Source organism: Oryctolagus cuniculus, chromosome 1 (genome assembly GCF_964237555.1).
Source record: "Oryctolagus cuniculus chromosome 1, mOryCun1.1, whole genome shotgun sequence".
Taxonomy (NCBI): domain Eukaryota; kingdom Metazoa; phylum Chordata; class Mammalia; order Lagomorpha; family Leporidae; genus Oryctolagus; species Oryctolagus cuniculus.
Window position 1 is genome coordinate 102,435,714 of NC_091432.1, and position 26,892 is coordinate 102,462,605.

Below are 26,892 nucleotides of genomic sequence, written 5' to 3' on the forward strand. Positions count from 1 at the left end.
GCTGAAAGTGATTAATCTGCAATGAAAAGATATACTGAAAAGGCAAACACCAAGACAAGAATCTAACAAAATTTTGCAAATACCATCCAAAAGAGGAATATGTTCAATTAAAATTATCTGCTTGCAGCACATCAGTATTTGGCAGTACCTTTCTGTGTGAAAAGATGTTTTCAAAGATGAAATATAGAAATCTCATTGCAGACCAGAACATTTGCAATCAGTTTTGATGATCAGATCAGTAATTTTTTGTTGTCCCTCTGAAAGAATTTTTACTATAAATTATTCAATTATTTATTGTTTTAAATTCCATCAATAAACTATATGGAAATTTGCTTCTTATGACACGAACATTGAAATAATATCCTTGGTTTTTTTGCACTGATATGCAAATTTTACTATACAGTTCCTTAAGGAAAAAGTGTACTAACTCCTGATTTAAGTCAGTGGTTTCCAAAGCATATGTCCATCAAAATCTTCTGTGGCTTAAAAATATTTAAGTGGTTCAACTATAATTATTAAGTTGCATAAGTGATTCTGTTACTCGGGTTTTGGAACCACTGGTCTATAGTTACTCCATCCCTGGTCCTATTTACCATGAATCACCTACTACTAGAACAACTGTTATCCTTACCTCAGAGAAGAACTAAGCAGAAGATGCCTACAACTGAATTGAGTAAGTTACTGGAAAAATTAGGTGAAACCCTCAGGGCACTTGACTGCCTGTTAGTGAAATTAAATAAAACTGATAAAGGATCCAGAGAATAAAGAGTAGAATATTACTCTCCTCAGCAGAGTTGTAGGGAATGAACAGACTGATAAAGCAATTCATTAATATCTGGGGAAGCCATTGTAATCCATATTCTGTACTTTGGAAATTTATATTCATTAAATAAAAGTTTAAAAAAATATCTGAATTAGCTAATTCAACAAGTACTGAGTACGTATGCCATCACTGTGCCAGGTGGTGGGGACACAGAAGTGAACAAAAGAAATGAAAATCTATGCCTTCATGGAGCTCACATTTTAGAGAATAAAAAACCATGATCTGTATATAGCACCCTTCAAAATGGCAGAGTTGTAAGCAAATAGACTTACAACCCCATAACTCAATTACATTATAGGAGATGACTAATAAAAATTCAAACTACCTTTGTTTGACAGAGGAGGGAGCCTTTTTTTTTAACTTTTATTTAATGAATATAAATTTCCAAAGTAGAGCTTATGGAGTACAATGGCTTCCCCCCCATAACGTCCCTCCCACCCGCAACCCTCCCCTTTCCCACTCCCTCTCCCCTTCCATTCACATCAAGATTCATTTTCGATTTTCTTTATATACAGAAGATCAGTTTAGCATATATATATATATATATATATATATATTTGCAGACACTAGTCTTGTTTATGTGATCTCTTTGGCTCTTAGTCCTATCATTATGATCAATTGTGAACAGAAATTGATCACTTGGACTAGTGAGATGGCATTGGTACATGCCACCTTGATGGGATTGAATTGGAATCCCCTGGTACTTTTCTAACTCTACCGTTTGGGGCAAGTCAGCTTGAGCATGTCCCAAATTGCATATAGGAGGGAGCCTTTGATGACTTACCAGCTAGGAGATCATCAGAAAGTGACAGGACAGGATGTGTATATAGAGATGTAAATGATATGGCTGGTTCAAGGAGCTCGAACATGTCTTAATGAAACATAATTACAATGGTCCAGCCAGTATGGAGTGCTCATTTGGGGTTGGTTATTAAGGATCACAAACTTTCCTGATGCCATAGGATTTCATCTAATAGTACTTAGAATTCACCTAAATAGGATTTTACTAGGACTATGGGAGAGTACAAAGGAGACTGACAGGGGCTCTGGTGTTCAGCAAGATGGAATCTCATCATAATCCTGAAATTTTCAAGTAGGATAGAGCGCTAATGGATGAATAAAGTGGTATGAGACAGAAGAAATCCAGGCTTCCAGAGACGAAAAATAAAATGAACAAATAGTAGTTGAAGAGAGCAGTTCAAGTATTTTTGCCTAACAAGCTGTCAGTCTTGAATCAATGGATTGAATAGGAAATGTTTAATGCCGGTGTTGCAATTATTTCAGAAACTAAGGTGGTTTTAGTGTGGAAATTATAAATTAAACAATTTAAAATGCATTGGCGGAGGTTCTGTTTAAAGGGATACTGATCTGTATGAACATCTAAAGCAAAAAAAAATCTGAATCTTTGCAATGAATGATTTGTCTGTTTTCTCTAAGTCTGGATGGTTGGTCTCAAAAAAGGGTCATTCTGCAGTGAAGATGGAAAAGGTATGAGGTACTCTTATTAATAGATGAAGAATTTCATCTGGCAGTAAGATGATGCTAATAATCTGTCATTTGCCAGGAAGGTCCATGCCATCCATTTAAACTTATTATTATTATTCTTTGGGCCTGAGTTTGCTCATCTGCAAAAGGCAATGCCATGGGTTCATCAGATCCCCTTAATTGGTTTACATTGACAACGACAGTTATAGAAGTTCATCATTAGTTTTCCACTATCCCACTCAGTTTTTGGTAGCCATTGTCTTCTGTCTCTTATAAAATCTTAATTTCAGATAGAGAGCTTAAACTTCAGTTAGGGTAAATTATGTTGTACATTGCTTTTCATTCTTGTCTTTACTATGGGATGGTTAAGAGACATTGGAGTTCAAAGGGGATTTATATGAGCTCAGTAGGCTAAGGAGAGATTTATGTAGATGAGGCTACTCCAAAAAGTTAGCAGAAAATGGAATTAAGAGATAAGTTTATTTTGGCATAATTCTTTTTTTTTTAATTTTTTTGACAGGCAGAGTGGACAGAGAGAGAGAGAGATAAAGGGCTTCCTTTTACCGTTGGTTCACACTCCAACGGCCGTTGCAGCCAGCGCACTGTGCTGATCCGAAGCCAGGTGCTTCTCCTGGTCTCCCATGCAGGTGCAGGGCCCAATGAGTTGGGCCATCCTCCGCTGGACTGGAAGAGGGGCAACTGGGACAGAATCCGGCACCGGCCTATTTTGGCATAATTCTTAAAAGACCCATGCGTTTTTTTTTTTTCAATAAATATTTTCTGTGAACTTTCTGAATAACCTTTGTATTTATCACTATCACCATCCAGGTACAGCATCACAGTCTTGTGACAGCCATGCTTTTTATAATGTAACCACTTGGAGGAACACACAGTACAGTGTTAGAGTGCAAAGAGGGCACTGACACAGCTGCACCATTGCCTGGAATAGTGAAAAGAAGAGACAGACTGTATTGCTACAAGCTGCTGGTTAAAATCTAGTCATGCCTACTGCTAATTTATAATTTATAAAATCATCTTCTAAAACTCCATCTTTCCAATTGAAAGAGAATGTACGTTATCTGGCTGGAAGTTGGAGTTCTGCTTTTGTGCTAAGTCTGTGGTCAGGAACGAAAACCTGTGCTGAGAGAAGGCTCTATGCAGGGGGAGAAGGAACTCACCACTAAGTTGCTGGGCTGCAGCCAGGCGGCTGGGCTTCAGGATGAACTGGCACTGCATCTCTCTGGGCAGCTGTTCCATGAGGAAGGGCTCTTGGAGGTTGAGGGTGGCAGCAAAGTCCTTTGATCCCTGCGTCAGGAGTGCAGTGTCTCGAAGATGGCTCATTTTAATTCCATAGGGATATTCATGTCCTGTGTATAAAAAAACCTACAAGTAGACTTCAGGCAGACTATTCCTATGAGCATGTATGCTACCAACTAGAGTAGACTCCTATTTACTCCTGCAACAACTTTAGGTTAGGATCCTTCTGCTGACTGAAGGTTCACCATGTATACTCCTATAGCTTTACAGATCACTGCATTACGCAGGTGACCCTACCAAAGCAGTTTATTTTCATGGTGAGGGAAGGAAAGCAAAGAGGAAAAATATCTTTCAAGAATTATCTGGGGGGCCAGCTTTGTGGCACTGCAGTTTACGTAGCACCTGTAATACCAGCTTCCTACTTGCGATCCAGCTTCCTGCCATTGCACCTCGGAAAGCAACGGAAGATGGCCCAACTGCTTGTTGGAGACCTGGATGAAGTTCCAGATTCCCGACTTTGGTGTGGCCCAGGCCTGGCCATTTGGGGAGTGAACAAGCAGATGGAAGATTTCTCACTCTCTAACTCTGACTTTCAAAAACAAATGAACAAATCCTTTTTAAAAAAGGATAGATATATTAATTGGAATAAATATGTACATCAGTTTTTGAGAAACCTAATGATTTTTCCTATGTCTTCATATATGAATATTTAAATACATTGTAATTTCTCTACTACCTAGAACTATAAATATTCAGCAAATTCATGTTCTGATTTGAGAAACCTAATGATTTTTCCTATGTCTTCATATATGAATATTTAAATACATTGTAATTTCTCTACTACCTAGAACTATAAATATTCAGCAAATTCATGTTCTGATTTGAGAAACCTAATGATTTTTCCTATGTCTTCATATATGAATATTTAAATACATTGTAATTTCTCTCACTACCTAGAACTATAAATATTCAGCAAATTCATGTTCTGATTTGAGAAACCTAATGATTTTTCCTATGTCTTCATATATGAATATTTAAATACATTGTAATTTCTCTCACTACCTAGAACTATAAATATTCAGCAAATTCATGTTCTGATTCAAGTACGTAATTTAAATTATTTGCCTATCTGACACAAATGTTATACATATCAAATAAGTAAACATTAGTGGTTAATTTCACTATTGGGGCAAAGGACTATATATGTAAAGCAACACTATCACTACTATGTAACACGTCTGTCTGAAAAAGACATCCTTCATTCTGCAATTAGAATTACGCCAGAGCACTGGGGCTGGCTTGATCCATGCTTCCCTCCACCGCTGTCCTCTAAAATTGTGTTCACAGGCACTAATCAGAAGGAGAATGCTGGGGATTAGAAACAGATGCAGAAAGGAATTTATGAACCAGAAAAACTAAATCCTGGACATCTGACTGCAACATGATTTTTGCTTTTTGTACTCTAAGTAATTGCATCCTCTCAATATAATCTGTAAATAATACTGTGCCATGGATTCTTTTTAAGTATAGAGAGTTAAGCAGTGGAGATGCCCACATTCCATGCTGGAATGTCTAGGTTTGAGCCCCAGCTCCAGCTCTCAGTTCCAGCTGCTTCTCCACCCACACCCTGGGAGTGATGGGTATCCTTCCTAACTCCAGCCTAGCTCTGGCCACAGCAAGCTTCTGGGGGTGAGGGCAGTGAGACAGAGTACTGCAGCTCTATCTTTCAAATTTAATATGCATTTAATTCTTGTGTGTCTATATTTAAATGTACACATATAAATACAAAGACATAAATATATACAATTAAGAATTGCTGCTAAATCATGGGACAATCATGTCTCACGCTAGTAATGCAGCATGGAGCTGTTCTAAGACTAAATGTTATGCAGCTATTTTTAAATAAATATATTAAACCAATTTCATTAAGTATTTGATTTTTAATGACAACTTTAATTCTTGCCCAATGACTTTTACAAAAAGGACATTATAAAATCTGAAACCCATTCAACTTTATCCTTAGCTCTGAGCATGATCACATGCTTATTTTTTTTAATTTATTTATTTGAAAGGTAGAGTGACAGGGAGAGACAGAGTTTTTTTTTTTTAAGATTTATTTATTTATTTGAAAGAGTTACACAGAGAGAGGAGAGGTAGAGAGGTCTTCCATCCGATGGTTCACTCCCCAATTGGCCACCACGGCCGGAGCTGTGCCGATCCAAAGCAGGAGCCCCACTTGGGTGCAGGGGCCCAAGGAGTTGGGCCATCTTCCACCGCTTTTCCAGGCCATAGCAGAGAGCTGCATCAGAAGTGGAGCAGCTGGGTCTCAAACCGGCGCCCACATGGGATGCTGGAGCTTCAGGCCAGGGTGTTAACCTACTGTGCCACAGCACCAGCTCCCGACAGGTTTATTCTAAGTAAAAAAACTAAATTAAAAGGTAAGTATAGGGGCTGGCATTGTGTAGAGAGAATAAAGCTGCCTCCTGAGATGCCGGCATCCTGGTATGGGCACTGGTTTATGTCCCGGCTGCTCCACTTTTGATCCAGCTCCCTGCCACTCTGCTTGGGATGCCTGCATCCCATATTGGAGTGTCTTGTTTTGAGCCCCAGCTCCTCAGATTCCAATTCAGGTTCCGGCCAACGCATACCCTAGGAGGCATCAGAGGTTCAATTGCTTGCCACCCAAGTAGGATACCTGGATTGAGTTCTGGGCTCCTGGCTTTGGCCTGGCCTAACCCTGGCTGTCATAGGTATTTAAGAAGTAAATTATGGGGCCAGCGTTGTGGTGTAGCAGGTAAAGCCACCACCTGCAGTGTTGGCATCCCATATGGGCACCGGTTCAAGCTTCTCTTCTGATCCAGCTCTCTGCTATGGCCTGGGAAAACAAAGAGGGCCCAAGTGCTTGGGCCCCTGCACCCACGTGGGAAACCTGGAAGAAGCTCCTGGCTCCTGACTTCGGACTGGGTGTGGCCATTTGGGGAGTGAACCAGCAGATGGAAGACCTCTCTCTCTGTCTCTCTCATTGTATCTCTACCTCTCAAATAAATACAATCTTTAAAAAAGAAAAAAAATAAACCAGCAGATGGAAATTATCTTTCTCCCTCCCTCTCTGCCTTTCAAATAAAATAACTACTATTTTCTTTAAAATATTGCTCAGATTACTTGACAGAAATCTAAATTATACAGTGACCTCACAGATAAAGGAAAGGATAACCTGAGATCATGCATGTAATGTTTCTCACAATACTTGCCAGATAATAAGCATTTTGGAATAACGAGGTCATGAACACCACCACTGTCGTCATTTCAGACTCTGCTACAGATGTTCTCCCTTGTTTTAAGTGCTCCATTTTAAGTGCTCCCTTGTTTTAAGTGCTATTGATTAATAAATGTTTTTCAACTAAATGATTTTAATACTGTGAGGTATACCATATTTACCAATAACTCTTCAAAACAAATGCTAAAACATTTAGGTGAATAGCGAAGTGTGCTAGGCAGTGAAGAGTTTTAGGACTTTAAATGGAATTATCTATTTTTTTATGATGTCTAACACTTGCCCCCTGTGTCTAGAACTTTGCTAAATACTCACGGATGTACTAAAATGTGAGGCTAGATTTCAGATGGTCTTCCACAGGGTAACACAATAAGTAGAGATAGGAAAAGAAAGCTCAAGAACTAAATAATAGACAAATGGAGGAAAATCATTATCAAACATGCTGCTTGCAGGAAAAAAAATTAAAATACTTATTTTAAAGGCAGGCAGAGAAGGCAGAGATTGATTGGGCTTGAGCTGGTTCACTCCCCAAATGGCCACAACAGCTGGTGTTGGGCCAGGCCAAAGCCAGGAACTCCATTTAGGACTCCCATATGGGTGGCAGGGCCCAGGTACTTGAGCAATTACCCATGGCCTTCCCAGGTGTGTTATCAGGGAGTACTGGAAGCAGAGCAGTGGAACTTGGGATGCTGGTGTCACAAGCGGCAGCTTAACCTGCTGTGTTATAATGCCATACCCAGAAAATGTGTTTTAAAGATTTAGCAGGTTAGCTCTCTTTGTAAAGTAAAACTGCAGGGAGGAAAATTTAGATTTCTCACCCCAGTCATACCATTAGCCACTGAGTGAAGAGATATTGTTCTACCACACAATAAATCTTTCAAGCATTTACTAACTGATATGAGATTTAATATTTAATTGTGTTTAACTTAGTATCATATTACCAATCTTCTGAGATACTTAAAATTATAATTAAATTACAATCAAAGCTATCTTAGATTTTTACAGAAACTTACCAATGAGTGGGTATGGTGCGTCTTCCTTGCCGGAATTGACCCATAATTGGTAATCTTTCTCAGAGCCCTTGGAGATAAAAGAATTAAAACTCACAATAAATCTTTCACACTTGACAACTGAATAAGGACACAGTTTTTGGCATTTTTTTAAGCTTTGCAAAAAGAAAAACCTGGGGACAATATAAATGCTATTCAGCTTCATGAGGGTAGATGTGACTTTTGAAGATGATAGTACTAAATTCCTACAACCCCCCCCCCCCCTCCGATCCTCAGTAGAGGATTCGGGAATCTTGCTTTCTTCCCTCAGTGATCACCAAGAATCCACGAACTGCAACACAGAATCAGGACCTCACTATTTAGGTAGCCCAGGGAATGTGAAATGATGGCTTTTACAAAGGAAGAACAAAATGCCTAGTTATACAAGGCTTATATTTTCTTCATAGCCCTGACATGCGCTGTGTCTCTTAACTTCTCAGAGGATGCTGAACTTAACTCCAGAGACAATCTGGTTATTCAGAAAGCTAAAAGCACTGCTGTGTCTGTGACTGGGAGGTGACATCTCAAAGGCTGATTGTTAGTTTAGTTGCTTCTGACCGAGCAGGAGAAGAATGACCAGGAGGTCTTGAGAAGTTAGGTGGCTGGCACGGTCTGCTCTGGCTTTAGTTTGGGCAAGTCCATTCCTGGGAACTGAAAGGACAAGAGCCATACTTAGAGAACAGGCTCAGTAATGGAAAACTATTTGGTAGTAGAATTATAACCCAGTGACACTATAAATCCCATTAAAGTAGTAGTATTAAACTATAGTTTTCTGAATCCTCTAGGAGGGAAAGAGCAATAACATTTACATGAAGCTAGAACAGGCAAGTCTGTTGGTAATATTTCATATACATACATTTAACTTCTGATGAAAAATTATGGACTTGCGCTTTATACTTCAGTGTCCAGTTATGGAGAATACCATGCAGACTTCCCCCCATATTCCACCTCCAATATAGCTTATTCGTAAGTTCCTCCCTGTCCCATCCCCAGTGGAAAAATTTTAGTGCAAATAGGAAGAACAATTAATAGAAGTCTTTCTTTTATGTAGTTTCTGAAAACACTGTAATAATCCTTTGGCACAGGTATAAGCAAATAACTTTACTTCCTACTTAAATGCATACACATATTTCAGTCTCAGATGGATCACATTATCCAAAGGGAAAGCCATAGGTAAGTTAGTCATGTCATTAATCTCTTTTCCTATCCCTAAAATTATCCACTGTCTTCTAAAATATATTCATAAAAGAAATCAATGCAACTTTACCCAGCACACACAAATTTAATTACATTTAAAATATATTACTAAATTTAACTAAAATTTATTACCACTAATTTTGGTTGGCTTGAGTTCTTAAGGGCTATTATAGCACTGTGCACAAGCAAATCTTAATACAATGACTACTACTATGCCATGTCTTAAATATGTGTCATATCACATATCAGTTATTTTAATATTTATAGAGAACCTCACTCAAAGAATTGTGTTGTTCACGTGCTTTCCTTAGTTTCTATCCTTCTGAAAGTTTCTCCCTTTAATGAAAGCACTAATTGTGTGCTGTTTTTATAAGTGGTAGGGAAGTGATGAATGTGCCTTCCAATTCTTATCTTCCTAATCTCATCTTCAAACATTTCAATTTTCCTCACTAATAAAATTTCAAAAAAATCATCTTTGCCCCAGAAAATAGAAGAGTGTGGTGTGTACTACAAAGCTCTTCAAATCCATGATTTAATTCAAAGTTTGCATTTTTTTTGGCAGTTTGTTAGAGGTACCAGCCATCTGATTCTCAGGACCTGCAATCAGACAATATGGCTTCTTGTCATGTGTTATTAAAATCTGAGAGGCAGAGGGAGAGACGCACACACAGAGAGAGCTCTCATCTACTCATTCACTCTCCAAATGCCTGTAATAGCTGGACCTGGGCCAAGCTAAAGCTGGGAGCTGAGAACTCCTCCAAGTCTCGCACATGAGTGGCAGAGAAGCAACTACTTCAGCCATCACTCTTGACTTTAGGGTCTGCATTTGCAGAAAACTGGAATCAGGATCCAGGACTGGGCATTGAATCCAGGCACTCTGATTTCGGATGTGGACTTCCTGAAAGGCATCTCAACCGCCAGGCTAAACCCCTGTCTCTAGCCATATGTTCCTTATGTAAAAATTCTGCTACAGAGTGAATCCTTCAGAAGTCATCATCCTAACACTGGTTGAATCCAGGGTAATAACAGAGGGGAGGAGAACAACGGAAGGAGACATGGGAAGAATAGTGGCGGGGGAGGTGGTGGCAGGGAGAAGGCTAGACTTTATCATGAATCATTTACCCCAATTTTTTTGTAGAAGTATATAACACAATAAAAATACATATTATCAATCTAAAATTATGTTTTTTCAGGTTTACAGGTTTTAAAATAGAAGAATTAGATTAATAGTTAAATAGCTAAAATAGAAGAATTATATTAACTAGTAGTAAAGCTTTACTATATTTTCTACATTTTTGGAGACAAAATATGATTTTCTATCTGTAATAAAAGATGTATTATCATGGATAAAATTCACAAGAGTATAAAGTATAAAATTAAAATTTAATTAAGAATATCTAGCAGAATAACTTACAGTTATCCCTAGCATTGGTAATGACATGTTGATAACGTCATTCACTGTATCTGAATTCATTACTGTTATAGTTTTAGACTGTAGAAAAAAAAGAAATATAGATATGAATAAACAATTTTTTAAAACAAGTAAACAAAACAATCATGGCTAAATGATTATCCAAAGGCAAATCTTGATTTCAAGTGTGGACAGAGTAAAGCACAAGACTTCAGCAGAACACAAGCCCATGATCATAACTGGCTTTCATACTCTTGTGATGTTACACACTTTAATAAGCATTTATTTCTCTTAAAATGAATGATGTACGGCTTACAAAATAAAAGTGTGGTTCGAAAAGTTCATAGAAAATAGAACAAAAAGTTTATTTTGGTGCAAAAACATTTGAAATACATGCATAGTTTTTTCATGATATGAATTTTCCATGACTTTTAAAAAATTATTTAGAGATCAACACAGATAAAGAAAGACCTCTCATTCTCTGGTTCACTTACCAAACATCCACAAAAGCTAAGGCTAGACTGGGCTGGCCTTACGCTGGGAACTCAATCCAGGTTTCCCATGGAATTGGCAAGGACCCAGCTACTTAAACCATCACCTTCTACATCCCAAGGTTTTCATTAACAGGACACTGGAATCCAGAGTAGAGCTGGGACCTGAACCCAGGCACTCTGAAGTGTGATACAGGTGTCCCACGAGGTGACTGAACTACTGCACCAATGACATACCACTCTGTGAATTTTTGGAAGAACCTTCTCTGCAGGAATTTAAACATTTTTCTTTTTGACACAAAAATACACAATGTTTCATTCAATTTGCCATGAACTTTTTGAATTACCCTCCTATAACAGCTTCAGCGTGGTAGAAAAAGACTCAGTATGTTTCAGAGATTATACATGGACCTTGCTTCCCATCTTCCTCTTAATCTGCCCCTCTGCCCGAAAAATCATTCAGACTAGTGTTCTGCCTTATTACCATAAGGCAGATAATAGTTAAAAAGGGAGACAGCTGGATCCTTATAAATTTCTTCCTGAGTACTGTTTTCTTAGAATGTGGTTTTATTTCTTTGCATGGTATAAAATCAGTTTACGTAAAATCAGAGTAAGAATTTGTAACAAAAGGCGTTTAAAACACTGAACAAAAAACCACTACTTATTTAGTATTTTCTATGTGTCAGGGACTATGGCTACTAAGATTTTCACTACTGATATTTCTAGAGGATTTTAAACCAATGAGTGTGGTAAAACAACTGAAAATTTTAGAAAGCTCAATTCTATTACCAACTCTGCCATTAAATAGGGTATTTATAATACCTCTGTGTTAAACCATATTGAGAATTGCTACTAAAAATAAACACAATTTGCAACAAGTAGAAAAAGAATTAAGATTCTCAGATATCTACAGAGCTCACAGAATTCCAAAAGACATTATTTAAATAAGACAGTACCATGCTATCTAAAATATTTTTTCTATGCACACAGATTTACACATAATTATCAGATAAGTCAGCAATGAGCATAAATGTCTATAATTGATATAAAAATAAAGCTAAGTGAGTCCATTGATAATTCAACACTAATCCTTCTATTATAGTATTTCTTCCCTATGAACAAAATACTTCACAGGACAAACTGCCTCAAAAAGTTGTTAATTGGATTTTTAATTTTTGTAAAGCATTTAACATGTATTTATTTTGAGTTACATTTCTTGAAGCTAGAAAGATTATGCAAAAGTTTGTTAGACTGTAACAGGGAGGGCTGAGTGTACCCAACTGGATTTGATTTCTATCAGAGTTTTTAAAAGCATGCTACATACTTAACTTGAGATGAAATTTCAAAACAGCTCCTGCTTCTACAGTTTCTTTAGGGTCTGCAAACCCTTCTATTCAATTTAAAGATATTATCTCACCAAGTTTTTATAAAGTAAGGAATCTATATTGTCAATTACCTAGCTTCTAAGATAATTTTTTTTCTTAACTTTGGGCACATCTGTATGAAACTACAACTATAGGATTATATTGTCCTCTGCAAGGTTTTCTGGTAGATAAAACAAACGAATTTCAGCACACAGAGCTCCTTGGCTCAGTCAAAGCTGAAAACGTGGCTATTCTGTTCCATGGTAGCAAGATGAACTGACAGGCTGTGCATAACTAAAGGCCAAGGATGAAGAATCTTCTCCATAAGGCACTCCTATTTGGAGGGATCACTCTTCCCAGGCGCAGGGATCCCTGCCTGGAAAGCTACTTCAGAGAGCAAAGGACAGAGTGTGTCACAGCACCCCTGACTTCTCCAGGACACTAGTGATAAATACAGGATATCTCTCTGACTGCATTTCTTACTGCTTTTTCTGAAGTGAGAGTTGGGCATAAGTCCTTTCTCAAGCATACACTTGCCAAAAAGTGTTAAAAATCAGTTCAATGGATTTTCCAAGAAAATCTTGAACCTAATCAACTGCCACAACAACTGAACCAAAGCAGGCAGAAACAACAGTGTTTTTTTGTTTTGCTTTGTTTTGTGTTTTACTTTGCTAAAAGAGATCTCTGGTAGGCTCATATCATAAAAATTTGAGTATTTTTTGCCCCCAAGCAGTGACATCAGGCATTCAGGAGTTGTTCAGAATATTTGCATAACTTCTGTTTTTGGCCAAAACTAACTGTTTCGCACTATATATTTTTCCACAACACAACACTATTCTGTGATCCAGAGCTGCTGTGAAGCATGGCATCTGTAGTCTCACAAAAATCATCATAAATTTCCATCTTGTTCATCACCAGTAACATCTTGGCTCTTGTACTGAAATTTCAGTCATCACAATTACACATACTAATGGAGTGTTAAAGACTTAATAATTATTTGACCAATATAATAAACATTGTGAGGCAGAATCATGCTAATCCCTTACAACTGTCATTTCTCTAAGATCATCATCCCTTTCTTAATCCAAGGAAATCAATCCTTAACAAAGATGAAGACGTTTTCAAAACCACTCTCTATTTAAGAAGTGAAAGATGGGAAAAAATTGCTTGATACCAAAAGGAAATACCTCCTTGTAGAAATAGCTTTACTATATAAGCCTCTGCAGATGCTAATGAAAAGATCCAGAGAAACAGTTGCCAGAGGGAGAAGGAGTCCTCTGACAAGCAATATTCTCTCCAAGTGTGCATATTAAATACTGCAGTGAAAGTTAATTTCTCTAGGGTTTACTTTTCACATATACATAGACATGCAAATACCCTAAAAATGCATCCCCCACCACAGTATTTCTAAATGCCCACCTTCCACAGCATATTCAGTCTGTCTTGTCTGCCTGCCTATCTGTCTCTCTTGTTACCCATAATGTTCTGCCTTAGGTGCTTGGAATTAAATTTTCTGGCTTAGAAACACAACACTTACATAGGCACAATTCCCAATGTCCTTGGCGAAGATTTTGAGGGGAATGCTCTTCGGGTAGTCCTTTTCTTTCTCTAGATTGATGTATCTAATCAAATGCAACAACAACCCGAAACAACACTGCGTCAGATGGCATTCACTAGTGGCTTATTTTTCAAGTCAATCTATTGTGCTAATAGTTTCAATATACTTATATGCTATTTTTAAAAAGACACATGGGAAGACTTAGCAAAGTCATTTTACATTATGGGTTGAAAGGGAATAAAATTTTCTTTCAGGACATTAGGCAGAGGCACAAAAAGAACGCAGCAACCATGAGGAGTGCGGATGGAGAAACATAACTGGGCCACCACACCTGTGGATGCTCCCCCTCCCTTCTCTGGAGGTCTGGGAACTTACTGTAGAGTGTAGGGGCTTACATAATACTTTACTAGGCCAAACCAAAACAATGGTTTTTACTTCTACTTTATTTAGCTTTCTAGTCAAGTGTAAACCTTGGTTATCCCAGAGCTTGGGGAGGGTGAAAGGTGAAAGGAGGGAAGCACTGTGGGTCTGAAACAGGAGCCCAAGCTGACCATTTCAGTCTGTGAAATGGCAGGGATAATCCTTGACCTGTGTGCACTCAGCAAAAAACCTCCCCTTTATGGAAACTTTATACATACTTTGAGGAAACTATTTGTTCTAACTGGTAGGTTGGAACCCAGAAAGAGATGGGAGAAATGACTAATTTTTGTCTCAAATGATTTAACTAGACCTCAGTGTTTTCCTTCCTAGAAAGTTAATACACATGTAACGAGAGAACATTATTCAAAGTAGTAGGTAGTGTACAATCTAACCAACAGCTTATTCTGAGGGCAAATGAACAATTTCTACTAAGGAAAAGGGGGAGAATTTGGAACACTTCGCTGCAGAATAGGTTGGAATTTGCATAGCATACGTAAAAGATTAAAAATATAGATATTGAAAAAGTACCTCTGCAGAAGAGAGAGCCATTTGTCCTTTTGTTCTGGAGAACTGCAATCAAAGAAAATGCGAGAGATATGAACAGCCTGTTGTTACTGATGTAGGTGCACAGACAAGCTGCAACCTTGGCAAAATTGTGTTCTGGAGAACACTGTGGTGACAATGCCCCTTAGGAAAACTACATAAGTCAAATGTAGTTTTATTAAATCCATGGATGGTATCCAGACAAACGTGCTTTCCTATTTTACTGCTCTTTTCTGAGTGGTACTACCAGTGGGAGGTACCTGTTACAGTGGAGAAGGAACTTAATTTGGAATCTACACACCTAGTTTCAAAATTATATGCAAACCAGAGGATCATGGCAAATCACCTAACCTTGCTAAGCCTAGGTTTCGTTATCTTTAAAATGGGGTTGATTATTTCAGAGTATTTTTGCAGTGTGAAATGACATACATACAGAAATTATGCTCAGGGTTGAGATTAAAGAAGAATTTGGTAATATATGGAAATATCTTGAGCCTGGAAACCAGTTTTTGTCAGAAAATAAAATTTTAATACATTAGGACAGAATTGTCAACTAGTGACAGTTTATAGAAAATTTACTATCACTATAACCTGGTTAAGATTAATCCATTGACAATTAAATTATTAGTTTTCCTGCTGTCATTGCTTACTTTTTTATAATGTTAATTTTTCATGAACTCTTTTTAAAGCTTTATTTCTATTTATTTGGAAGGCAGAGAGAGAGAGAGACAGAGAGACAGACAGAGAGAGAATGAATCTCTTCTATTTGCTGGCTCATTCCCAAATGGCCACAACAGTCAGGGCTGAGCCACGATGAAGTTAGGAGCCAGGAACTCCAACTGGGTCTCCCACATGGGTAGCAGGGGCCAAGCACTTGGACATCTTCCATTGCTTTCCCAGGTGTGTTCACAAGGAGCTGGATGGGAAGTGGAGCACTGATATGCAGCGTTGGTCTCATTGCAGTTGGTGGCTTGACCCACTGTGCCACAACACCAGCCCCTGTATTTAATTCTTAAGAGTAATTTAAAATATATTCCCATATGGTCTTGTCAGTGAAAAGCTTTAAAAACCATATTTCTAATCTCTTGAGAGAATACTCTAATCTCTTTATGTAGTTTTTTATTTCTCTAAAAAACACAAAAACCCTACTTTTGTTGTTGTTCCAGAAAAATACTTAATAAATACTTGTAATTTGTTTCTTTGTTGCTTAGCCATTTTCTTCATAAGAATCTTCCATGGTTGGTCATCAGAATGTACATTACATCATTTTTTTAAGCACTGACCACACAATTTCCATCTTTCAAAATCCCTTTTTATTTGTTTCTTAAAACAGACTGTGTTAGGTTCATTTACATCAAATCTTGATTTGGCAAAAGTCTATTGAAATTAGATGAGAATTTTTCTTCAGATTCATTATAAAGTTAAAAAAATTCTCCTTATCTCCTTATAATATTTAGCATTATTTTGACTTTTGACATAATATATAGAGAAAATTGTACAAAGCTTAAGTGTACAGCTTGAAGGATTTTTATACATTAAACACATCCATGTAATCAGCATCCACCTTGGCAGATCTCTTTACGCTTCTCTGTAGATCCTAGGTTTCCACTCTCCTGAATCACAGCAGAGAGTACATCTGCTGGTTTGGGTACTTCATATAAATATAAACTACAGTATACTATTACTGTGTGTCTGGTTTCTGTCATTCAACATTGTGCCTGTGAGATTTATTCATATTATTGTGTGCAGTGTTTTAGATCATTCTCACTGCTGTGTTTCACTGTTTGCATATATAACATATACTTTAAAACATAAATTATGTTTTAAGAAGTATGTCTTTTTAATTCATAGAGATTGTATAGTCTTGCATTTTCCCCTTTCTCCCACGTGATACAGAATCCAGGGCTCCAGTTTCCTTAGTAATTCTCAGTATCAGTCATTTAAAGGACTCCATAATCAACACCAATCTCAGAGTTTCAATAGCACCAAAGCCCACTGAAAGAGATAATAATAGAATCCTGGAGAGGAGGAAGCAATGCATCCTAGAGACAGAACAAGACAAGATGGATTCTTTCACATTATGGATCATCCCTCAGAGGAAGCTGGGAGCCATACTTCACTCAGTTAAGGTGCCCTAAGGAAAAAGAACCTGCAAGAAATGGTGTTACATGGCAACTTGGAAGGCCGAGTCCTAGGCACCAAGATTTTTATATCTGCTAACAGGCTTGTCTCCAACATCTCTGATAGGAAAGGGGAGCTCAAGGCAGACAAAGGTGTCAGCCATAACAACCAGAGACTGAAGGACAAAAACCTTATATCTGTTTTAGGAAGGAAAGTCTCCTGTATTTGGTCCCACCGTAAAGAAAACAAGGGTACCAACAAAGTAGCAAATTTGATTTCCTAGCAGCTGGCACAATGAGGACTTTTAAGGTGAGCTTTAATTTTATCTATAAATAAATAAGCATACCTCAGTTTGAAGTCTAAGAATCATACTAGGTACTTAAGTTAAAATATTCTTCTGATTCCTCTTGTAGACAGATCATTGTCAGATTTAAGTATTTCCTGTGTCTTCTGAACAGTGTTCCCAGTGTGTCATTTAGTTTATCTGTAAAATCAAGGTGTAGCACCTATTTTTCCAGTAGACACAGATCGCAGGTATGTGAATCAAAGTACAGGCAGTGGTAGAGATATGAAATTCCTCTGAACCTTTTTGGATCTGCTGTTACTGCTCTGTTTCCCAAAGTAAAGCATGGAAAGGTCATGCGGATGGCTCACTTTCCCCATCTGACTCCACTGGGAATTCCTCCCAGATTCTGGCAGTTGTTTTCAGTCTTGGATTACAAAGCTATTATTAGTTTTTATTTTTTTTTAAATAGATATTATAGTAACTGGGTAGAAGAGAATGTTTCTTGAGCTGCTAGCTTTATGGAACTGTAAATGAATCATGACCTCTATCTCCCTAGTATTTAATCAAGAGATAACACAGCATTTCCAGTGGTCTTATCCCTTCCTAAAGATTCAAACTTCCCTCTGACAATATTTCACTTTAGCCAATATTTCACTTTATTTTTAACATGTCTTTTGTAGAATAGGTATGCTGGAAATAAATTCTTATAATTTATTCACCTTCAGTTTTGAAGGATAATTTAGCTGATATTGTATTCTAGGTTGAACATTTTTTTTTTTCCTAACAGTTTATAGATGTTCCACTCACTTCTGACTGCCAAAGTTTCTTTTTTCTTTTGCCAGTTTCTAATGAAAAGTCCACAATAATGCAAATGGTTGTTCTCCTACATATAATGCATTGTTTTACAACATGACTGTTTTCTTCATATTCATCCTGTTTGGGGTTCATGAAATTATTGAATCTATAAATTTATATCTTTGGAAAAAAACTTTAAAGGTTTTAAATAATTATTTCTTCAAATGTTTCTTCTAACCCATTCCTTCTTTCTCCTATTCCTAGGATTCCAATTATGTTTTTATTATGCATTTTGATAGTTTTCCACAAGTCTCTGATGCATTTGTCCTTTAAAAAATCTTTGGGGCTTGTGTTGTGGAGCAGCGCCTATGACACCGGCATCCCACATGAGCACCAGTTTGAGTCTCGGTTGCTTCACTTCTGATCTAGCTCCAAGATAACACACCCAGGAAAGCAGTGGAAGATGAATCAAGTACTTGGGTCCCTGTCACCCAATGGGAGACCTGAATGCCGTTCCAGGCTCCTGCCTTCAGCCTTGTCTAGCCCTGCTATTGTGGCCATCTGGGGAGTGAACCAGTGGATGGAAGATCTGTCTTTCTATTACTCTCTGTAAATCTGTGTTTCAAATAAAGAAATTTTTTTAAAAAAATCTTTGTTTTTCAGACTGCACAATTTGTATTGATGCATCTTTAAGTTCACTGAATTCTCTCACTTTCATTCTGCACAAGACATTTTAACTTACTACACTGCAGTTTTCGGTTGTAGAATTTTCAGTTGGCTCTCCTGTGTATTTTCTATTTCTCTGCTGAAATTTCCTATCTGCTCATTAATTTTAACTGACTTTCCCTTTTACCAAGTATGCATACTTAGAAAAACTGCCTTTTTTTTTTTTTTTTTGTAATTCAACACATGGGTCATCTCAGGGTTGACCTTTTTCTGATTATCTTTTCTCTTTCTTCTTTATAAGTCAAGAAATTTTAGGCTGTATTCTCAACATTATGAATGCTTTGTTTTGGTGACTGCATTCTGTGTTGCTTTAGTTTTTGTTTCAGCAGGAAACTAACTTGATAGACCAAGTGACAAACTATCTCACCTGTGGTAGGCAGGAAACACTCAGTTCAACTCTTTCAGTCTCACCTTCAAGCTGCTTCAACTATATCCCATGCATGTGGAGCTCAGTGATCAGCCAGATTTGGACAGTGTCTGTACACGGAATTTGGAGCTTCTCTTCTCTGAAGTGCTTCCTTTTGAGACCTCCCCCCATCACTTTCTAATAATTGTGACTGACCCCAGAGTCTGTATTCTTATTTTTCACCCCAGAAAATTGTTGGTTTTGTCAGTTTTAGTGACCTGCATGTCATGATGTGACTGCAGACTGCTTTGAGGCTACAGCCTTGAAACTAGAGACGTCATTTTGTGCTGGTACCTCTCAGTGCCTCTCCAAAATGTACCAACTTTTGTTCACTCCTCAGAACCCTCAGAGAATAAACTGTTGTTAGCATATTTTTAACTGTAGAGTGGCCATTCTTAAGAGTTTACTCTGCCATACCAAAGGCAGAAATATCCAACACTTCATTTTTTAAAAAATACAACTTAACTTTGAAATAATTTTAGATTTCCAAAAACTTTACAAAGGTGAAATACACAGAGTCCTTGCATATTTCTCCTGAACTTTCAGTTTCCCCTAGTGTTACTATCTTATATTATCATGGCCTGTTTCTCAAAACTAAGGAATTGGTATTGGCACAGGACCATTAACTAAACTCCAGACTTCACTGAGATTTTACCAGTTTTTTCCTCCATTAATTCTATTCTGTTCTAGAAGCCAATCCAGGATCTTCTTAGTGACTGATCTGTGACAGCTTCTGTCTTTCCTGTTTTTTTTTTTGTCTTTTGACGTTGCCAGTTTTGGGGACTGGTTAAGCATCTTACACATTTCTCAATTTGGGTTCAATGGATGTTTTCCTCATAATTAAACTGGGGTTACAGGTTTGGGGGAGAAATATCACAGAAGTAAACTGCCCTTTTTATCATATTGTATCAAAGACTTCATAATATCCACAAGACCACTGGTGATGTTAACCTTGATCATTTGGTTAAAGAATCATAGTTTGAGCAAAATAATTCAAGTAAAATATGTTGTCACATTGCCAACTCTTCTTAAAAAAGGGTCCTGGAAATTCTTTGCTTAAAAATGTCATGTAGTCACCTCCCTCACACTTGAAATTACTCCCTTTCTCCTGTAACTCCAAGGAAATTAAATTAATAGAAAGTTATATTATGTACAGAAATCTGTCACAGAAAGAAGATATGCAGAGGATGATACAAATACACATTCCTTCCATATAAGCTCTTAAAACCTTGTGGTAGGCCAAAAATCCAAATGCAATTTAATGACATACTTGTCCCTTATTAGAAGATTAACAGTTCTAAAAATTTTAGTCATCGGCTCTAGAACGATGTCTGAGGAGTTTGATCAGAATGGGAAGAGATGCAGGAATGAAAAGGACCATGTGCAACCAACTCTTCAATTGTACAACAAACACTACAGTAGGGACACAGTTGTCTAAAATAGCAGTTTTGCTATGCTCACCCTGAATCCAAAAAATGCAATTAAGCAGGTTCAGGACAAGATGGCAACTATTCTGTATTCATACCTTCTCTAACTCCATCCCAGCCTTTGAAAGTCTTGGGAAGCTTCACTTCTTCAGGTCATAAATTTTCTTTTACTGTGAACAGCTCTACAGATACCAAAGACACCGATGTACAATTCAGGCAACCCACTATTTTGTGACATTAATTTTATTTGTACAATGGAAACTAATTCTTTAGAAAATTTGGGAGTATAGACCAGCTACTCAAACTTAATTAAGCTATTTTATAAAATGTGCTTTCCTGAGAGTTTACTTCAGAGTTCTGAAGAGACTGACAATACTTGAGAACTCAGTATGTAAAACACACACCTACACATTAGAGGAGGGTTATATTCGAGATGAGGTCTTGGGGATTGGACCCCTCTGCCTCTCCCTTTCCATATACCCTCAAGTTCCTGTTCCCCTAGTAGTTTCATTAAAGCCCCTTTAACAATCATTTGTCAAATGAGGGTAAATGACTCTAAGAGTTCCAAATATTTACCATTAAATTTTCATATATTTTAAGCAAAAGCTCTTTGAGAGGAAACATAAGTCACACAAGTATCTTTGTGAGGTATGTGTGTATCAAAAGATAAAATATTGGGGCCAGCACCGTGGCGCAGTAGGTTAACCCTCCTCCTGCAATGCCAACATCCCATATGGGTACCGGTTCTTGTCCCAGCTGCTCCTCTTCCAATCCAGCTCTGCCGTGGCCTGGGAAAGCAGTGGAGGATACCCCAAGTGCTTGGGCCCCTGCACCCACATGAGAAGCTCCTGGCTCCTGGCTTTCGATCAGTGTGGCTCTGGCCGTTGCGGCCATTTGGGGAGTGAACCGGCAGAAGGAAGACCTTTTCTCTCTGTCTCTCCCCCTCTCACTGTCTTTAACTCTACCTCTCAAATAAATAAATAAAATCTTTAAAAAACTGATGTAATCTGCAATCAGAATAAAATATCCTAGACATTGGCACAGCAGTTAACCCAGGTAAACATAGGCCAAGTTGTGCTTCTTACCTGAAAGTGGCCACAAAGTTCACTGTGGGCCAGCCCAAGACAAAGGATCTCATGGCATTGGTGTTGCCTTCTCCAACTTCATCCACACAGTTCGCTGTCCACATATCAGTTAATTTAATTTTGTTTTTAATCTTAAAGTTATTATTATATCTAGAAAAAGACAAAAACAGGACCTCTTGTTATTTTGTTTCTTAAATTTTAAGATAGTGTCTGCACAGTTTTCATTAACTGTGGGCAACAGATATCTTATTCATTATTTTTAACTTCAGGGCTCAGTCAAGGTAATTGTAACACAGTTGGCCACCTCTGCTCAAGAAGACTTTGAAAATTTTGTGAAACATGAAGTCCTCATCCTTAAATTTATATCAGTGAAGAGCCATAAACTAGCCATTTTGTTTTTATATGTGAATACTGCATTTGGATCAAAAATCACATTGCTCACATGTACTGAAATGTCATGGAGGCCAGAAATATGTATAATTAGTGTTAATGAAAAATTTGAAAAGTATTCCTGTTACAAAAAAGTAAGTCATTTATTACTTATAACACTTATTTTCAAAAAAATTGAGGGGGCAAACATAAAAATACATGATTTATTGAATGTTCAAAAAATGTTCATCTTAGGAGACAAGCACTGTCTAGAATTAGAAGAGTTCAGCATAAGTTATTTTCTTAAGATTTCTTTCAGGGACTGGCGCTGTGGCATAGTGGGTAAAGCTGCCATATGCAGTGCCAGCTTCCCATATGGGCACCAGTTCGAGACCTGGCTGCTCCACTTCTAATCCAGCTCTGCTATGGCCTGGGCAAGCAGTAGAAGTTGGCCCAAGCCGTTGGGTCCCTGAACCCACAAGGGAGACCAGGAAGAAACTCCTGGCTCTTGGCTTCAGACTGCTCAACCCGGCGTTGGCCAACTGGGTAGTGAACCAGCGGGTGGAAGACCCCCTCCCTCCCTCCCTCCCTCCCTCTTTCTCTGCCTCTCCATCTCTCTGTGTGTAACTCTGACTTTCAAGTAAATAAATAAGTCTTTTTAAAAAAAGATTTCTTTCAATCATTTTCCCTTATATTCTGGCAAAATTGAAAATCTGTAGCCTAAAAACAGAACCTAAACTGAAAAAAAAAGTAGGCCTGACACATTTATCCATCTCTGAGGACACAGACCAATGTTCTTTAAGCCAGCAGTGAAATTGCTTTTGGACAATTTCTACCTAATCCTCCTTAGACTTCTGATATGGAAACCACCATATCTCTTGACCTAATTGACATATTTAATGCTGCTGATGAATCTGAGAACTTAAATAGAAGACACTAAGAAGGATAAAGGAAATCTTGGGTATATCCTTACATTCACAGCCACTTATATAAACACTAAAAGCTAAAATGAAATCAAAGAGATCTTATACGGAAGTATCCCTAATATTCCTCTAATTCATGGAGTATTTAATGCTAAAACTCTTCAAAAGCATTTATAAAATGAAGGAACTATATATGTATGAAGAGTAATCTAGAGTCAAGGCTGCTACGAGGATACACTGAATTAGAGTATAATAGAAAAGTGCCTTAAGGCACAATGGCTTCTTTCTATAATTTTGTTTTAGTGTTTTTCACTGCCATGAAACTATATATTTTTTGTATGTGTGTGAAACAGACTTGATTACAGACAAAATCTGATTTTTCTCTTATACTATATATTTTTAAATTTAATTAACAATTTTTTAATTAGTTTTTAACATTCAATAGGATTTGTCAATACAATTCTAAGAACATAATGGTATTTCCTTCCTCCTTCACTCTGCTTTTCTCCCTCCTACCCTTCTGTCTTCCCCCTTTCTAGAATGTTTCTTTTTTAGTCTCTGAGATAACATGTTTTAAATTTACATTAAAAAGTTTTAATACTTCACCAAATAGGAAGTTTTATCTGGTAAGAAGCAAAATGACCCTAGTTTAGTGGGAATACGGACAACAGCTATAAAATAATAATTGAATGGAAAAATGACCACTTGACCCATATACAGTAAGTTTTAAAGTAGTCACAGATTATTAAAACTATAGTTGTATAACATTCTTAACCACTGGTTTGACAAAAGCATATAACAAAGATTTATAAAAATATATTTACAGCAATACTGATATACACAGGCATGTATTTCTTTTTTAAAAATTTTAGCTCCTACTTATAATGGAGAACATGCAATATTTATATTTCTGGGTCTAGCTTATTTCACTCAACATGATGTCTTCTCATTGCATCCATCTTGCTGAAAATGGTAGAATTTCATTTTTTTATAGCTGAATAATATTCCTTTGTGTATAAATATCAACTTTTTTTATCCATTAATCTGATGATGGATACCTCCGTTAATTCTAAATTTTGGCCACTGTGAACAGTGCTGTTATAAACATAATGATATAGGTATCTTTTTGATACCATGTGTTCATGTACTTTAGGCAAATATCCAGAGTGGGATTGCTGGATCATATGGTGATTCTATTTCGAGATTTGAAGAAATCTTCACATTGTTTTCCACAGTGGCTGCACTAATTTACCTTTCCACCAACAGTGTATTAGGTGTTCCCCTTTGTTTATATCCTCAGCAGCATTTGTTATTTTTTTTTTTTTTGACAGGCAGAATGGACAGTGAGAAAGGTCTTCTTTTTGCCGTTGGTTCACCCTCCAATGGCCGCTGAGGTTAGCACGCTGCGGCCGGTGCACCACGCTGATCCAAAGGCAGGAGCCAGGTGCTTCTCCTGGTCTCCCATGTGGGTGCAGGGCCCAAGGACTTGGGCCATCCTCCACTGCACTCCCAGGCCACAGCAGAGAGCTGGCCTAGAAGAGGGGCAACTGGGACAGAATCCGGCGCCCCAACCGGGACTAGAACCCGGTGTACCGGCACCACAGGCAGAGGATTAGCCTATTGAGCTGCGGCACTGGCTGTTAACTGTGTTTTGAATGTCAGCCATTCTGACAGGTATCAGCTTATATGTCATTGTGGTTCTGATTTGCATTTCCCTGATGGCTAGTGATTTTTTCATATATTTTTGGGTCATTTACATTTCTTCTTTTGAGAATTGTCTACTGAGGTCCTTTGCCCATTTCTTAATAGGAATGGTTGTTTTTTTGTTGTTGAGTTTCTGAAGTTGCTGATATATTTGGGATATTAATCCATTGTTGGATATATAGCTTGCAAATATTTCTTCATATTTAGCTGGATGTCTCTTCATTCTACTGACCATTTCCTTTGCTGTGCAAAAGCTTCTGAGTTTGATATAGTCTCATTTGTTGAGTTTTGCTTTTGTAGCCTGTGCTTTGGGGGTGTTGTCAAGGAAATCATCCCCTACACCAATCTCTTAAAGTGTCTCCTCTCTTTTCTTCCAGCATCGTCATAGTCTAAGGACTTAAATTTAGGTCTTTGATACATCTTGAGTTGATTTTTGTACATGGTGAGGGGTATGGATCTAATTTCATTCTTCTACATGTATACATCCAGTTTTGCCTGCACCATTTATTGAAGAGAATATCCTTACTCCACTGTATGGTCTGAACACTTCTGTCAACAATTCGTTGGCAGTATATACATGGATTCATTTCTGGGCTCTCTGTTCCATTGATCTATGTATTGGTTTTTATGCTACTATCATGCTATTTTAATTAACTTCAAAGCATACTACAAAGCTGTAATAAGTGGTATGATGCTTCCAGCTTAATTTTTCTTGATCAAGATCACTGTGGCTATTTGGGGTCTTTTGTGATTCCGTAAGAATTTTAGGATTTTTTTTTCTAATTCAGTCAGGAATGTCATTGGTATTTTGCCAGGGATTGCATTGAATCTTAGATTGCTTTAGGTAGTTTAGATATTTTAATGCTGTTGGTTATTTCAATCCATGTTAGTTTCTTAGGCTGTGTATCTTCGGTCTACAGAGAGTTTGGTGTCAGTCTCCCTGGTGATTGTGATAGTCAGGGCCTTGTTCTTGGTGCTGAGAGAGACAAGGATGGCTGTCCCCCTTCTACTGGCAAACGTGCATGATACTAGGGCCTTTGGAACCAACTGCTGTGGTTTTAGGACTGTGTGATGTGGACAGACATTTCCTCAGGTCCTGCTAGGAGAGTCCAACTGGTGCTGTGGCTTACAATACCAACAGCCCTATTCCTAGGACTAGGGGATGTGAACTGAACCTTGCTCCATTCCAACAGGGTGACTGTAAGGTATATAGGAGATTTTTCTCTGGAGGGTGTAAGTCCACAAAGATGGAATACAGGTAGGTTCTTCCCTATGTCCACCAGGTAGATCTCCATGGCATTGAGAAATTTAGAACTAATTGTTACAGTCCTAGTGTTGCAGGGAATAGTGGGATCATTACCCAGATCTCTGAGGGAGGGGGATTTTTTTTTTTTATGGGTTGCTTCTGGTATTAGCCCCTAGAAGCTAAGATGAATCCCCCTGGCTCACACAGAGTATGTGAGCGTAGTTCTGGGGCTAATGTCCCAAAACTCCCACAGCTGCAGGATGTAGGGGGATTTGCCCTTTGTTCCCACATGTCACTGACTCACTCTGATGTTTGTAGGAGCAGAACAGAGGCCTGCTGTGTAACACTTCAAAGTATGGGACTCTGCAGGAATCAGTGAGGGCAAGGAAGCAAGGGGACTCCCCTGCTCCAAGTCTGGCAGTTGCTCAGAACCCAGTCAGTCCCCCAGGATGAAATAAAAGTCAGAGGGCACTGTGGAATTCCCTCTCGTGAAAACTGCCAGCGACAGGATGCATGGCAATTTCTTCCTACCTTGACATGATAAGATGGTGGCTCACAGCTGCTTGCTGTGCCCTGTGACTGGCTACAGTGGTATCTCTGGTCTTCTCTCCTCAAAATCTTACCTATTGATGGCCAAGATTTATGTAATGTAAAACTAAAACTACAAATCTTTTCGAAGGAAGCTTCCAAATCTTTCCATATTAGTTTTCAAGCATTTCATGTTTTCTAATACATATCTATCAATATATTAGAAAGCTAAGATATCACATAGGCAAGTCCATGCTTACTGAAAAAGAGTCATTCCAATTATCTTTTCCCTAGAGCAATAAAGTGCCAAGATTACCCAAAAATTGGCTATAAGTACAAACAATGACTTTCATTTTACTAGACTAAAAATAATGACTAATATTTATTGAGAATCTACCTTGTGC

General features: G+C 37.9%; 1 protein-coding gene and 1 long non-coding RNA gene across 15 annotated transcripts in view; one reads left to right on the forward strand and one right to left on the reverse strand.

Moving 5' to 3' along the window:
- The window catches only part of LOC103349462 (uncharacterized), a 28,289-nt gene extending 7,181 nt beyond the window's left edge, over positions 1 to 21,108 (forward strand). Inside the window, exons 5-6 of one of the 3 annotated variants that reach the window (XR_011390544.1) lie at positions 2,829 to 17,302; positions 18,339 to 21,108. This is a non-coding gene — a long non-coding RNA (uncharacterized lncRNA). The remainder of the gene's footprint in view (positions 1 to 2,828; positions 17,303 to 18,338) is intronic. The other 2 variants (XR_011390546.1, XR_011390548.1) reach the window with 2 other exon arrangements.
- The window catches only part of ARHGAP20 (Rho GTPase activating protein 20), a 133,806-nt gene that overhangs the window by 21,185 nt on the left and 85,729 nt on the right, over positions 1 to 26,892 (reverse strand). For 8 of the 12 annotated variants that reach the window (XM_070077924.1, XM_051849486.2, XM_051849448.2 and 5 more), the window contains 6 exons: positions 21,719 to 21,868; positions 14,858 to 14,899; positions 13,889 to 13,973; positions 10,500 to 10,577; positions 7,853 to 7,919; positions 3,487 to 3,675 (listed from right to left, as the gene is read on the reverse strand). In XM_070077924.1, coding sequence (XP_069934025.1) covers positions 3,487 to 3,675; positions 7,853 to 7,919; positions 10,500 to 10,577; positions 13,889 to 13,973; positions 14,858 to 14,899; positions 21,719 to 21,868 — 611 coding nt within the window. Of the gene's footprint in view, positions 1 to 3,486; positions 3,676 to 7,852; positions 7,920 to 10,499; positions 10,578 to 13,888; positions 13,974 to 14,857; positions 14,900 to 17,339; positions 17,474 to 21,718; positions 21,869 to 26,892 lie in introns of those variants that run through there. The other 4 variants (XM_070077928.1, XM_051849467.2, XM_070077925.1 and 1 more) reach the window with 2 other exon arrangements.